The sequence below is a fragment of the Rhea pennata genome, chromosome 15 (genome assembly GCF_028389875.1).
Source record: "Rhea pennata isolate bPtePen1 chromosome 15, bPtePen1.pri, whole genome shotgun sequence".
In the NCBI taxonomy this organism is placed as follows: domain Eukaryota; kingdom Metazoa; phylum Chordata; class Aves; order Rheiformes; family Rheidae; genus Rhea; species Rhea pennata.
In genome coordinates, this window is record NC_084677.1 from 15,871,682 (window position 1) to 15,886,045 (window position 14,364).

Genomic DNA, 14,364 nt, shown 5'->3' on the forward strand with positions numbered 1-14,364 from the left:
ATTTTCATAGGGGAAGCATCTCGAAACATTTCACTCCTTACTCAAATAAGCTATGTGGCATTAATTTGAAGCGATAGCGCTGCTCTTTTAATTAAAAAATGCCAGTAGGAGGTTGATGCATTGTCTGATGCTGTAAGCGACATGCTCGCAGGATGCAGATGAATCTTTGTGTACGGAATTAGCACGCAATTTCATTTAGGTTCAAAAGCAAAACAAAAAACCCTAAGTCAAAACAAAAGCATATAAATCATTATTACAGGTGCTTGATAAAGACGTCTGGATGCTTGCCTCGGAGAACGTTGTTAAGTACGTGCATGGAAAAGAAAAAACCCTTTCACTCCGATTGGTCATTTAGAAATTTAATTAATGAAGCTTGATTTGCCCATTGATTTGTGCAGCATTTATCACACAATGTCTCTCCTCTCGCAATGGCAGGGCTTCTCTCCTCTTCTTCCAGGCTACTTGTCCCTTACCAATTCCCTCCACCTGGGCCGGAGCCGGCTGCCTTTCGGGAGGGATTGGGCACTGATTTCCAACGCCTTCCCGTGGCAGGGGTGGCATGAAGGAGATGGGACTAATTAATACTGACCTTTGTGAAACCTGGAGAGTCAATACACTTAACATCTCTGCCCTTGTCAAATTTGACTGAAAGCAGACGAAGACCCCAAAATTAGAAACTTAGAAAAGAATGAAAGGTGTCATTTTTTAAGCATGGTTCTCTTAGAAACAAGCTTTAGCTCGTCCCCTAAGTTTATTAATCAGCGTGACAGTGAACTAAGGCAGCGCTGTCGTCCAGAATCTGTAGATGGGCTCAGTGTGCCAAGCTTCACTGTTGATTTGCGAAACCACCGAAAGCCTAAGAAACTGATTAACATCAGCCTTCCGATCTAAAAGAAATCCCAGCAAAATACTTGCTGAATCTCTTTTCCCAGGCTTTTAACATCTTAATTCCACTGCCCTCAGAGGAGGCTCGCAGCCACAACGGGGTCCTTCTGCACGTTTGCACTACACAGTCCTTTGATTGCAACCATCATTAAAAGAAGTGCTCAATGTCGGCATCTGGAAGCATGACTGCCCTAACAGCCGGCAGCTGCCCCGACCGATACAGCTGCCTCAGTATAGAGATATCACGGAAGCAAGCAGGACATGTTAGTCTTACTTGGTATACAGATTATCAAAGCAAAGTCAATTTATCCAAAGGCTTCTAGTGTATTTACTCATCAGTCCTGTAACTATTTCAATCACGTTTACATTCCCAGCATCATCCCGACATCACAGATGAATGTGATTCCTTCCCGTCTTGCAAGGCTGCATTCTCTCCACGCACTTGTAGGATTTGTGTCCTAAGGCCACAGTAGAAAAGATAAAGTGGTGCTTCTTTCCAATTGGACTTTATTTCCTTCTTCAATCAAAAATAGCTCTTGTATTTGCTATAGTTCAATTTGAAAGTAGCACATGCAGACTTGATAAGCATCCCGCGAAGGAAATGCCTTGAATTGCAGACCACTTAGTACACATTTTCCCAAGCAAGTTTCTATAAATTCCATTTGATGGGTGGTTTGCTAATTTCTATTGATGTTTATTCAAACATTATTTGTAGACAATTCAAATTACTTTTGTGATTGAAAAAAAAATATCACTTGCAACTGCAAATCCAAGCCAAGCTGTCAGGGTTATATAAAAGTATTATTTACCCTGTTACCAGATACAGACCTTTCCAATTCCAAGAAGGTATTCAATTTTACACTAAAGAAAACAACACAAAAAGGCACCTATCTACATGCTTCTTTCATTTGCCTACATCCTATAAGAGACCAGGTAAAAGCACTACTAAAAAAATAAAGGCTGGTGACAGCATGATTATTGGAACTGATTACATTACTCTAAATAGATTTTAAAGGTTGCACGCTTATGTCTGTCTGGCCAAGTGACTCTCGCACCTGAGCTGCTTTACTGCGCTCTAACAGATGCGTCTAATAAATGCATCTTGAAAAAAAGTCTATTAACAGAACGTTCTTAGAATCAAAGAATCACAGGATTGGTATCTTGGAAAGGAGGAATAAAAAAGTAGTTGCTCGTATTATGACATGTTAATTGTACAATAATTGTTTATCTGAACTATAATATACTGTACGTACAATACATAGAATTCAGTCTGGCAAACAGCTGGACATTTATTCCTATAACCTGAGCTTTTGCATTAGCAAATTTAACATTACAGTGAATTATGCGGTCCCTGAGAAAACGTGCAGGGGCAGAGATTTCAACCCGAGTTTCACTACTAACTCTGTAATTTTACTTAACCACATCACACGTGTTTTTGAGCACTCATCTACGAAAGGGAGCACAACAGGATCACAACAGGGATGATTCCCCAACAGGAGCACTGTCACTCTCTGACTGAAAATAATCTCAACAGTGGGTTAAATGCATCAGCAGATCATGGCTTAAAAGCAGTTCACAGAAGAAATAGCTGGGAGAGGAAAAACAAGATGCACAGAATTCTCTGTAAATGACAGAGCCCCAGCGTTTCTGGGTTTTTTTGTTTTGTTTTGTTGTTTTTTAAGACACCATTTTTTCCCCTTTTTTTCTGATTCATTGCTTTAACAGAATATTTACAGATGTGCAAAAGGTCAACATGCCTCTCGTAATACTCAGTTTGACAGCTGTCTGCAGCCATTTTTAAGAAAGATATACAAAAGATATTGCTTGCATTTTCTAATACAATCTAATAATGCTGAAATAAATATAATTTTGAGAACTCAAAAAATTCACCAAATTATTCTTTGCAAGGCCAACATCATATCATTAGCTTACATTCACCTACGCAACTACGGTTTATCAAATCTAATGGATTCTGTCTCCATTAACACTAAAAATATCCAGGAAGCCTTGCTCAGCAATGAGGTATCCATTGATCAGACTTGCACTTGTAGAATATTACACCCCTGCTTTTAAAATTTAAAAAGACATGCTTACAAAAATGTCTACACAGGTTAAAATAATTAAGAAAAAGTCAGCTGCAATAATAAAGAATAAAACTTCCACTGGAAGTATAGCGATCACTGCAGATCTGAATCAACCTGAGATTCTTTGCTTTTCTAAACTCTGCACTTCTGTTGTCAGATAACTGATGTAAAGCAACAGCACAATCCCTGCCTTCATTTGGTTTTCATATGCAATCTGGACTTTTTTTTTTTCCCCTTTTACTATTCACTTCCTTTAGCTTCACTTGCTAAAGTGAAGTGTATGCATTTCAAAAGATGTTTCTTTTCCAATAAGCTTTTGGGGGTTATACACCGTCCAGATATAACAATATTAATCACAGGGGCTGAATTTTCTGCTGTAATGTCCAGTTTACATGGGGGGTGTAGGACAGACCACATTTCAGGGCTTCAGAAAGGAAAAACAGGACCATGAGAAAAATGGAGTTCAGGCCGATGTTAACAGTTGCGTGGAGTTCAAAATAAACAAAAGGCTATTCATCTTCAATGAGTTTTTACTTTTATTTTAAGAAGAAAAACGTAACGTAGAGCTTTTAATATAATGCCCTGGAAGTTTAAGGAAAATAAATCTATGCTATTGACACATGTAGATTTAATTTGCTATTTTGAGGAGTTAACAAGAGAAGAAATCTTTAGATTGATTAGGACATTTGCATTTTAGTCTAACAATTAGAGGAAATAAACAGATTTTTAGGTGACACTGAAATGCAGGAATATGAAAAGGTCAAAGAAAATGTTATTCCTCCTAATTCCTTACACAAAAAAATGCAATTTTACTCCAAATAATAAAATGTAGAGAGACAGACCTCATCAATTTGAGGGAAATAAAGAAAGATTGCATCCTATTCAAAATTTTTCTTTACCTACTACTAGTCATAAGTAAAGGCAAAAATTACTGCTAGAGAAAGATTTGATAACACTGGGTTTCTGATGAAAGAAAGAGAAACAAATTGCATTTTCTTCAGCTGGGCTTCTTGGTAGTCAATTGGGGAAGAAACATTTACCATTCAAAAAAAAAAACCCCGATGGCTAAAGTTGAACATTGGCAAGGAAATTCAAGGACACACAATATTCCTTGAGCATTTTAGCTGTCGTTAAATCTTGACGTTAATACTGCGGCTTAGCCTTGCGCTTTACAGTATATTCTTAAATGAGAATCGGGAACTAAGGTATAAAATAGAAAGCTATTACGCCCAGTTCCGCAGGATTTTTCATTGCTTCTTACGGTCGTAACGGCCAGGCGCAGGCCTGCGGGCGCAACGCTTCGGAGCGGCGCACGGGCCGAGGCGGAGGGCTCGAGCTCCCGGGCGCTCCGGCGGGGATCCCTCGCGGCGGCGGCCGCAGCTGGGAGCGACGGAGCAGCGCGCACCGCCGCGCAGTCCCGGCCGCGATTGTGCATTATTTTCCCGTTACTCCGAAACAATAACGGATTGTTTTGCCCACAAACAGAGGAACAAACCTTCCATTTAATTGCTTGCCGTTGCATTCTGTTAGTCTGCATAATAGCGTCGATATTCCTCAAAAAAAAAAAAAAAAAAAAAAAAAGGCAAGAGGGTTTTTTGGAGAGGGGGGAGGGGAAAAGAGTAAACCATGCTTGGCCAGCTTTATCATCTACACTGTGAATTGGGTAGCCTTGGGGATTTTTGCCTGCTGTGCTTAGTGTCCTTGACAACAAGCCAGTTTGAATTTTGGCCTTTAACTTGACAAAAATGACTTGCTGAAGAGGAAGGCATCAAGCTATTACAGCCCTGTGGAGAGATTCTTTGGAAAACAGCATGCAAGCGTATTCTGCCAATTCAGCCAGAGCACTGTCAAATTTATCACCCAGCTCCTATACCCCCAAATATTCTCAAGGTAGCTGCCACTTCATAAAGAGACTATTTGAAATGAAAATGTCCACTATGTTTTGCCCTCAACTCCCTTGTTTTGCATTTTAAGACTTCCATAAGCATGACAGATAGGGAAAACGGAGAAAAATATTCGCATTGATCTCCTCTCAGAAATTACTGAATTTCCATTCAAATAGATGTGAAAAAAGTTTAGAAACATTGTAGCATCTTAACTGGTTACTGAACTGCTGGCTCTTTAGCAAACATATCTGCAAGTTTCTTCTATTATGTTAACGCTTAGATAAATCTTTTATAAATTGATATATATTGAAAAAAGCTCTAGCAAAGCTTGCTGTTTGGTTCAAGAAATTACTACTCTTTATCTTTTCTGCCTCTCTGCCTGAAGCCAACTCCCCCTAACAGAAGGCAGCACATGCTCACACCTCAGCTTTTCAAAGTCCAGAGTCTTAGCTTAAATTGTTAAGACAGATTTACATTGAGAGGTTGAATGTACTCTGAAGCAGCTAAAGTATGAGCACAGGTTTTCTTCTGCTTTTTTTTTTTTTTTTTTTGAGATGGGTGACAATTTTCTGGCAACGGAGGTCAGACTAGCAAAGAAATAATATCTTACATTATTGCAGTAGTATCTGCAGGAGCTCATTTGTAAGCAGCGGAACCACCTTACTCTACCAGCAATGCAGCTTCCTCAGTACCAGCACGAGCACAAGCGTTCAGTATCGACCAACTGCACGTCTAACTTCAGGCTTTCCAATATGCACGCTAAAAACAACTGGATGACATCAAGGTAAAAACACTTGAAGTCAGTCCACTACAGTTCTGTCCTCTCTGTTACCAGAGGAGGAGGAGGAGGAGGCATCCGTGTGTTAGCAAGAGCATCAAGGACTAAACTCAAGACCTTGACATAGCCACACACCCTAAAGCCCAAACAGATCCACAGTAGGAAAAATAACGTGGTGGCTGTCAACAAATAATTGCAAATTTAAGATCTCAATGGCAAAAAAAGCAGATGGGGAAAACACTCCAACAAAACATCCCAATTCAGAACCCCTGATATAAAAGGAACAAACAATTTTCAGTAACACGGCAGTAGCACAAGCTTTCCCCACTCTGGGAAAATAAACCATCATCATGAAGTTGTCAGTTCCTAAATGTGCATTATCAAAGCACTAATACAGATGAAAGCTTTCAGTGACATTCCAGAACTTGGTCCTTTTCACAGCAACATTTTGACCATTTCCAGAGGAACTGCTGCAGAAAAACGTATCAAATAAAGGCTCATTCCTACTGTGTCTGTGTGTGGGGGGGGAGCAGAGCAATGTCTCCTAGCTAGTTTTTTCACACTCTCCTCCCTCAAGTTTTAAACAAAGTGCTCTGATGCATATATGCCTAAACTTGCAAGCGTGCTATGTCGGTTTAGCCTTATCCTTTCCAAACCAGATCTGCCCTATCATGCTACCTCAATCATCACTGCTCAGACCGAGGCAGTCGAGCAAGTATTTAACTCTACAGCCATAAATAGTAGCAAGTAATCTAACCAGATTAATTCAACTCGGAGCATGTCAACTGGACTTGCTTAAAGTCGAGCAGCAATCCAAAACAACCACCAAAACACCATACCATAAACACTCATGTTACATATGGAGAGGATGGTACCTCCTCACTCTGCGACACATCAAACCTACCTTCAGCAGGCTACAGAAAACACATTTGCTGGTCTCGTTTTATTTATCTGCAATGGCAGTTTTAGCAGTTTCTTAGCTAGTGTCAGGAAGAGATCGACTGCCCAGATACAAAACATCACAACCTAAAACTGACTTCTGCAGTAGGAAATAGAAATCAGTTACATTACCACTGAATTGATGTTTAACTTCCCAGCACAAAAAGAAAGTAACATACTATAAAATATTATAAACACGATAAAAATGCGTAGAGAAGTAGATGAAAAAGCAGTTCTGAAATTGGAGGGTAATATGGAATTAGAAAAGTAGTAATCACTAAATAATTGCACAGTCACATCCCAAATTACATTTCTTTACACCAAGATGTTCAGGCTGAGAAAAGAAAGTTTCAAGTTAAGAATAAAGTAGTTATTGTTTCTACTTTCCCTGCCTGAGGGGAACATTCAAGCAAACTCTTTTGGGGAGTGAATTTACTTCCACCAGGACAATGGTGCTGGCACGGTTTTGCCTTACTGGGAGAAGCAAGAAAGGAGACTCGCTACCCACCAGCCTGCCCAGAGGAAAAGGCTGCTCTTTGGATTCCCACTCTGGCAGCAAAAAGATGCCAGCTGGCCTGCTGGAAAGGTTGCACGCTAGCCTTCTCCCATGAAAGCAAGACTTATTTTATTTTTTAAGTCTTCCTAGTTATATGCCCCAAGCCTCTTGCCATCCCTACCAAAGGGCCTCTGAAGAGCCATGAATTTACCTTCACAAAAATACAAGAGCTTAATAACACCATGAATTTACCTTCACAAAAATACAAGAGCTTAATAACACCAGTAGGCAAGAGAGGCATGGAGAGCTCAACCCCGCACAGGAAACCTGCGGTGAAGCTTCAAGTGAAGGTCCAGGCCAGCGTGCAGACCACAAAAGTGCCAAGCAGCTCGCTCCCAGAAGATGAGAAAAAAAGAAAATTCTTCCAGCAATAACTAGACATAGATTTCAACATACTCCCAACTTACCATGTAAAATTTGAAGCTGCTAAGCTGCTGTTTCCCACTACTATACCAAACCAGTCCAATTTTAAATTCCTCACGCTAACACAGGCTGCCTGACCAGCCATCTCAGCCTTCTCCAGCGTTAACACCAGCATCAGAACTATGCTGGTCTGCAACAAGTAATCTTTCCAATGTAAGAACATAAAACTACAGATAGTCTATGAAGTATTTTTACTTCGGCTGTAGAGATCCCTACGCAGATGCTCACTGTTTCTCAAAACAGGACATAAAACTGCCTAGGTCACCAATATCAGCGTTGCTATCGATCAGTCAGTTAACTTTCCTGAATTGATCAATACTACATTAGTCATGAAAGGAAAGCAAAATGCACTAACATGTGACACATTTTTAAAGTTTGCCCTTTTAACAACCCTAAGTGTATTGCTTTTGAAGCAATGTAATATTTTACTCCGTACTTGAAGTCACTGTCGTCTTCAATGTTGCCTTAAATTACAAATGAATATCCGAAAAATGACTGAGAGCCACTCATTTAAAAGATACTAACCACTCAAGCTTTGCAGATGGGACTTCCCTAAGCTATGCTAACTATAATAAAGCGAGAGCGGTGTTTAGGACACTTACCTGCGCCCTCATTTCTTCTTTCCCTTTCCACGCCACTACCAAGTGCCATAACCTTTCCTGCAGCAATCAAAGCCGTCACCAACAAATCCCCTCCAACTCCCTCACTTATTTTATATAAACTGCCAACTTCCATATCTGTTTGCTCGTTCCTCCACTACGCCACTAACACCGAATTTTCCTTCCCATCGCTACCGCGAGGTCTCCCACTTACGCCCTCCTACCACAACCTCTACTGTGACACCTTTTCTGTAAAAATTGTGCCCTTGCCACCACTGCCTCCGACTGCTGGCGTGATCCTGTCGAGGTCTGCCCTCGAACCTCTCCACCTCGGCTGTCCCAAACACGGAGGAAGCATCCACAGAATCAGCTTTAGGCAGCTAAGCACCTAAGTCCTGACTCTAGAAGAGCTGGGCTGCAAACTGGATTTCATTGCTATGGGTTAAAAGACAAAACAAACAAACAAACAAAAACCCCCACACAAAGCAAGATGCTTACTTTTGAGAACTCTTAAAAAAAATGCATTTTTTTCAGTGACCTAGTTTACAAAGAAGCCCCACTGAAAGCCGCACTGATGCAACTGAAGCAATGACAAACAGCAGCCCAGCAACTTCTCAGACCTGGTCTGCTAATGAGGAACACATTTTTACACTCTTTAGTACTCTGAGTTGCAGCTAAGTTAGATGCTTATAGATGGTGATTTGTAGTCTCCTACTATACCCATTTATACCAACTGCTGCTTTTCTGTTAAAAAAAGAAAGGTTTTGCGATCAGCCCTCAAAATAGCCATTCATGCATTTTCATGCATTCTGACCCTTATATGTGAAATCCTCTCCCCTCCTGCTCCATCTATGAAGTGATCCATAAAGTTAAAACTATTGCCTTTTCCTTCTAGATCTCTTCTAAATTTACCAGAATTTAGAAGCTGGTCAACTTTTATCTCAGCTAAGACATTGCAGGAAAAAAAAAAAAAACAGCACCAATAAAGTCAGAATATAACTTTGCAGCTTTTTTGTTTAATAAAAAAAAAGTTACCTGTTTTGCCCACGTTTTCACTATCTTTCCAACTCTATCTGCCACCTAATCTGCAAGCTACCTGGAATAGGAGCATCTCTGGTATCTAGCACAATGAGACTGCAGTTTTCACACGTACTTCTGGGTGATATAACAGCGTGAACAAGAAGGATGTAAGCCTTGGAGCGGATAAACCCTTTGGAACTTCCCCAGGGGACAGTGGCTGCAGCAGCAAACAAAAGGTTTTAGACAAAAGCACATCAGTTAAAAGGAAAAGAAAAAGCAAAAAGGGGTGCAGGGGAACTCTACAAAGGTCCCTTGGTCTTTGGATTGTGTTCCTTCCCAACCCAGAACATCCTCAGTGGACTTATCAAGCATTGCAGAACTTAAAATATCTTTTCATTATTTCCTTTTTTTTTTGGACAACCAGTCACTGTCACACTACCCTGGTGATAGTACAGATACAAAGAGACCACAGATTTAACAATAAGTTTTACTTCACATTGTCTAGAATTGCTCCAAGAGACAAGGCCATAAATATCTTTGGCTCCTACATCTCTAGCAGTGGTGAAAGTGCCAATGGAAATACAGGGAACTTTGCACAGGCTTTTGGGGAAACTCAGATACGAAGAGCGATTACCATGTTCAAGAGCCATAGAAGATAAAGTCATTTTAATCTATCATCAAACTTACTTGCTATTGCTGAGTTTCCTCATTTTGAAACAGGACACATTATTTGCCATTTTCCTTCATTATGATTTGTATCAGGATAGGACTGACACCATTCCGCATAAGCTAGAAGATCACTTCTGATAAACATCAGAGGAGCCAGAACTTTTATACGCACTCACGTAAATAAAATAAAACCTAGCACGGTGATAATACAAACACCTTCCTAACACACAAGAAACGAGTACATCTTTAAAAAAGCAAGAAAGATGCTATCACTGTTCACATCTCATTTACAAAGTAACCATCACAGGCATCTTCAAATCAAGTGGCATTTACACAATTATTTTCAGTAGTGGAAAACAGAGATATAATATAATCGCAGGAAACACAATGTAGGTAGTAAACCATAGCAGAAGATGTGCTGTGTCTTGATTTAATTCAGCTCAAAACTCCCAATACCAAAACAGATCACAAAACAAAAGCCACATGAGCTACAGCTATTTGAAACAGGTAAGTTGAGAAGCTGGTTTCCAGAGAAGCCAAGAACACATTTCCTAATGATTCCAAAGCTAAACCTCTCCCAAAGCAATTTACTTTTTGATTAAATACAGCAATTTTTTGGCACACCACCCAGGCTGCATGCTTAAAAAAACAGAAGATATGATTGAGCAAGCTGGAGCTTTCTTCAAAATACTATTTTTTTTGGTGGTTGGGGGGGAAGATATAAGCAAAAATATCCACCCAGTTATTCAACAAACTAAGCCTTCACTCTATTCCAGAAAACATCCAAAACATTCTCAAATAAGAGAGAACAACATTCCAAATATAAAGTAAAAAAGCATTTTGATGCAGTACTCATTCTTTAAAATTGAATCCAATAGCTGTTATCTGTTATTTAAAGAATACCCGTGTGTCCAGGAGGAGGGTTATAAGCATGATACAAGTTACTTAGCTTGCAACGTTTTTATTTACTGAGTTGCATAAAAATAAGTTTATTAACGACTGCTCCAACATTTACCATACAGCAGCACAAAAGTGTAATTTTGGATCGAACATCTACCCTAAATACCTTTTTAACCTTTCTGCATCCCAAAACAGCATCAGAGTTACATTTTCCCTCCAAACTTCAGTCTCCCGCTCCGCGGTTCGCGCGGAGACCTTCCAGTTCGCACCTGTTGCCTTCGGAAGCCCAGACTGGGCCGCATTGATCAGTAATTCACACGGCAGGGCAGAAACTGTGCCTTTTGCTTTTTTTGCCCCCAATTAAGGAATCAATCTCAGGGGCAACTGGGGCAGCTTCCAGGAGATCTAACCCGGACCTCGGCGGGCGCAACACAGGTTACGGGCACGCGCGCCCTCGCGCAGGGCCGCGAGATTCCTCGCCTTCCTCTGCGCCCCCGTCGCCTCCTGCTCGGGGAAGGAGCTTCGGAAGTTGAACGAGTGATTGGCCGAACGGGGGAAAAAATGGGGGGAAAAGAGAGGATTAAAAAAAAAAAAAAAAAGGAATAGGAAAAAAGGGAAAAGGCAGGGGCAAGCGCGGCCCTGGCTGCGGTTACACGCCCGTTTTCTGCGCAGAGAGCTCGTCGGAGCAGAGGGGAGCGGCGGCGCGCAGCCCCGCGCAGCCCCGCGCAGCCCCGCGCAGCCCGCGCCGGGCGGGAGGCGCAGCGGGCTCCGCACCTGACGCCCCCCCGGGGGGGGGGGGGGGGAGGCACCGCGCGGCGCGGCGGCGGCGGCTCTACGCGCGCACCTACGCGCGCGTCTGTGCGCATTATGCGCGCGCGCGGGGGCGGCCCGCGGAAAGTTAGCGGCGGGAGCGGCGCCCGCCCGCCCGGCCTCGCCCCCTCGAGGCGCCCGGCGCCGCCGCCAGGCCGCGGCCCGGAGGGGGGGGCCGGGCCGGGCCGCGCCGGGCCGGGCGAGGCGGCGGCGGCGGCGGGGGGGCGGCGCGCCGTTACCTGTGAGGCGGATCTTGATGCTGGAGCCGTTCCGGCGGGTGCCGGGGTTCGACATCGCGGCGCGGGCTCGGGGCGCCGGGTCTCAGCCGCCGGCTCCGGGCACCCCCATGCGGGCCTGCTGCTGCTGTCGCCGCCGGCCTCCCCGCGCCGCGCTCCGCCGCCGCCGCCGGCCGGACCCGCCGCCCGCCTCAGCCCCGCCGCCCGGCCCGGCCCGGCCGCGCAGAGCGCGCTGGCGCCGCCCCCGCCCCGCCGCCCGCGGGAGGGGGCGGCGACGTCAGCACGCAGCGCGCCGCGGCCGCGCGCCGCCGCCATGCGGGTGGGGTCGCCATGCGGGTGGGGTCGCCATGAGGGTGAGGTCGGCGGGGCGCCGTGAGCGCGGCAGCGCCCCCTCGCGGCGGGGCGGCCGCGGGGCGGCACTAGAGGGCGGCGCGGGGGCGGCGCGGGGGCTGAACGGGAAGAAACTGCGGGTGAGTGAGCCGAGCAGGGGCTGCACGGCAGGGTGCATGGGCACCACCGAGGGACGCAGCGGGGGTGGCACCGGGCCAGGGCTGAAGGCAGCACCCAGGTCCAGCCTATTGATTTAAAAATTGACAAATCAAAAAATAAAAATAAATAAAAATGAGAAAAAAAAGAAAGAAAAACAACCTAGTGTGATAAACCAACTTCTATTTGCAATGCCAGGACACCCATACACAGAGCAAGCCTGCTCAGCTCTGCTGCCAGCCAAAAATTAAATCAGCATTAAGAAATCCTGAAAGGATCCCTAAACCCTCCCACAAACAGAGGATCCCGCAAACTCCTCGCATCCAGCCTCCGGGCCAGCCTCGTTTCACACCGATCCAGCTAGGACCAGGCTGTCCTGTTTGCTTAGCCGTGTGCTCCCATCTGGAGCAGATGCTGGGCTCAATGTGTGTGAGCATAGCCAGACAGTAGTAGTAAATACTACTGTATAGCAAATGTTAGCTATTTTTCCTGCAGGCAAAGAGATGACCTAGTTCCCCGATCTGGCTGATTTATTGAACTGGAAGCGGGAACGAGGACGATGCACGCTGGGCTCCGCTCCTGCCCGCATTCGCGTGGAGATCATCACTCGGTGCTGCCAGATGAAAGCGGCAGGGCTGGCTCTGCACACAGGCTGGGGAGGCAGCTCCTCTCCTCTGCTTTTCAGCAGAAAAAGAGAAGCGAGGGCAGGTGAGGGGAGGTTGCGGAAGCAGAAAGGGAGTGGAGAGTTGGTGGTTAAGTTCATTATTCCAACCCACCAGCACATTAATTTGGATTTCAAAGGTACTGCTTTTGTGCTGAGTGGGGATGATCTTCAACTTTAAACCACAGCTTTTATTTCTTTGCTCTGCCCACCAGTTCCCAGAGCTATTTAACAGGAGGCATCAGAGGCCCTTTACACCCCCCCCCCCACCAGTAACCTTGCTCTTACTGGGCATCCAGCACTGCATAAGCATTTGCTAAGTGAGATCAAGGCTCAGGACCCAGCAAGTCCCCCACGCGGGGCTGGTGCTTTTCGAGCAGGCTCAGGTGAAGCACAGCAAAGATATTTATGATTAACCCCAGCACCCGCTTGATTTCCAGCCTGCCACTGGGCTGGTCCCAAGCATCTCAGCTCCCTGTGGCAGACTTTCCCTGCTGTTTGTTTTCAGCTCCAGCCTGTCACTCCGAGGGACTGAGCTGTAGCTCTTGCAGTCTGTTTGCTCAAAGTCTGCAGTGTCTTAACAGAGCTCAGTGACAGGTCAGCTGGGAATCGCTCTCACTGCAATTCCTCCAAGGCAAAAAGGAAGAAGGAACCCTGCTCTGTAAATACCAGGACAAAAATGCAGAGTACAGATAGCAGAGTGTGTCTCCATGCAGAGAATCAGCCCAGGCTGAGGGAGACCCAACACCATTCCCAACACCGGCACCTCCAAGCCAGCAGGGCTCCAGCAAGGGGAGCAGGGTTACACCAGGGAGACAGAGGGCAGCAGGAGAAGTCAGCTACTCCAGCCCTTCAGAGCAGAAGGCCAGAGTGAAAACTGCCACCTCAACTGCTACCTGTGCCCGAGGCAGGAGGGAGAGCAGCACCCATTGAGACAGGCAAGCAGATGCCTGCAGGTAGCTCGCACCCACCAAGGCAGCGGCCTACCACACATACACAGCAACAAGCAGGTGCATACAACTGAGCAGGCAGCCGTGTTTAGACAGGCACCATTCCCAGGTCTCCAGCTGCATCCGTACAACGGCAGAGCCACGCTGCCTCCCCAGACACCTCGGCCACCTTGCTCGTATTGCGGCCCCCTGCAAGGCCGGGAGCTACGCAGGACACATGCAAGTACCTGCACTCTTAAGGAAGGGGTCACATTTCCCCCCCCCCCCCCCATTATACCCTGGGCTTTAGGGGCACCACTTGATTGCAGCTTAAGCACTGTATGGTCAAAACAAGGAGTGTTGCTCTCAGGGCGCTGCATAACAGTATCTACCACTGACTTTCACTGGCTGACCTCTCTTAGCATGCATAGGTAAGCCAGAAAAAAAATATATCTTGTCTCAAGCCAGCAGAGCATCAGCCAATGGCAGCCCTGCTGCCCAAG

General features: G+C 45.1%; 1 protein-coding gene across 4 annotated transcripts in view; it reads right to left on the reverse strand.

Moving 5' to 3' along the window:
* Window positions 1-11,926, reverse strand: part of SMURF1 (SMAD specific E3 ubiquitin protein ligase 1) — a 45,399-nt gene extending 33,473 nt beyond the window's left edge. For all 4 annotated transcript variants that reach the window (XM_062588088.1, XM_062588087.1, XM_062588086.1 and 1 more), the window contains exon 1: window positions 11,789-11,926. In XM_062588088.1, the coding sequence (XP_062444072.1) occupies window positions 11,789-11,843 (55 nt within the window). In that variant the 5' untranslated portion in view covers window positions 11,844-11,926. The remainder of the gene's footprint in view (window positions 1-11,788) is intronic.
* Window positions 11,927-14,364: the final 2,438 nt, after the last annotated feature.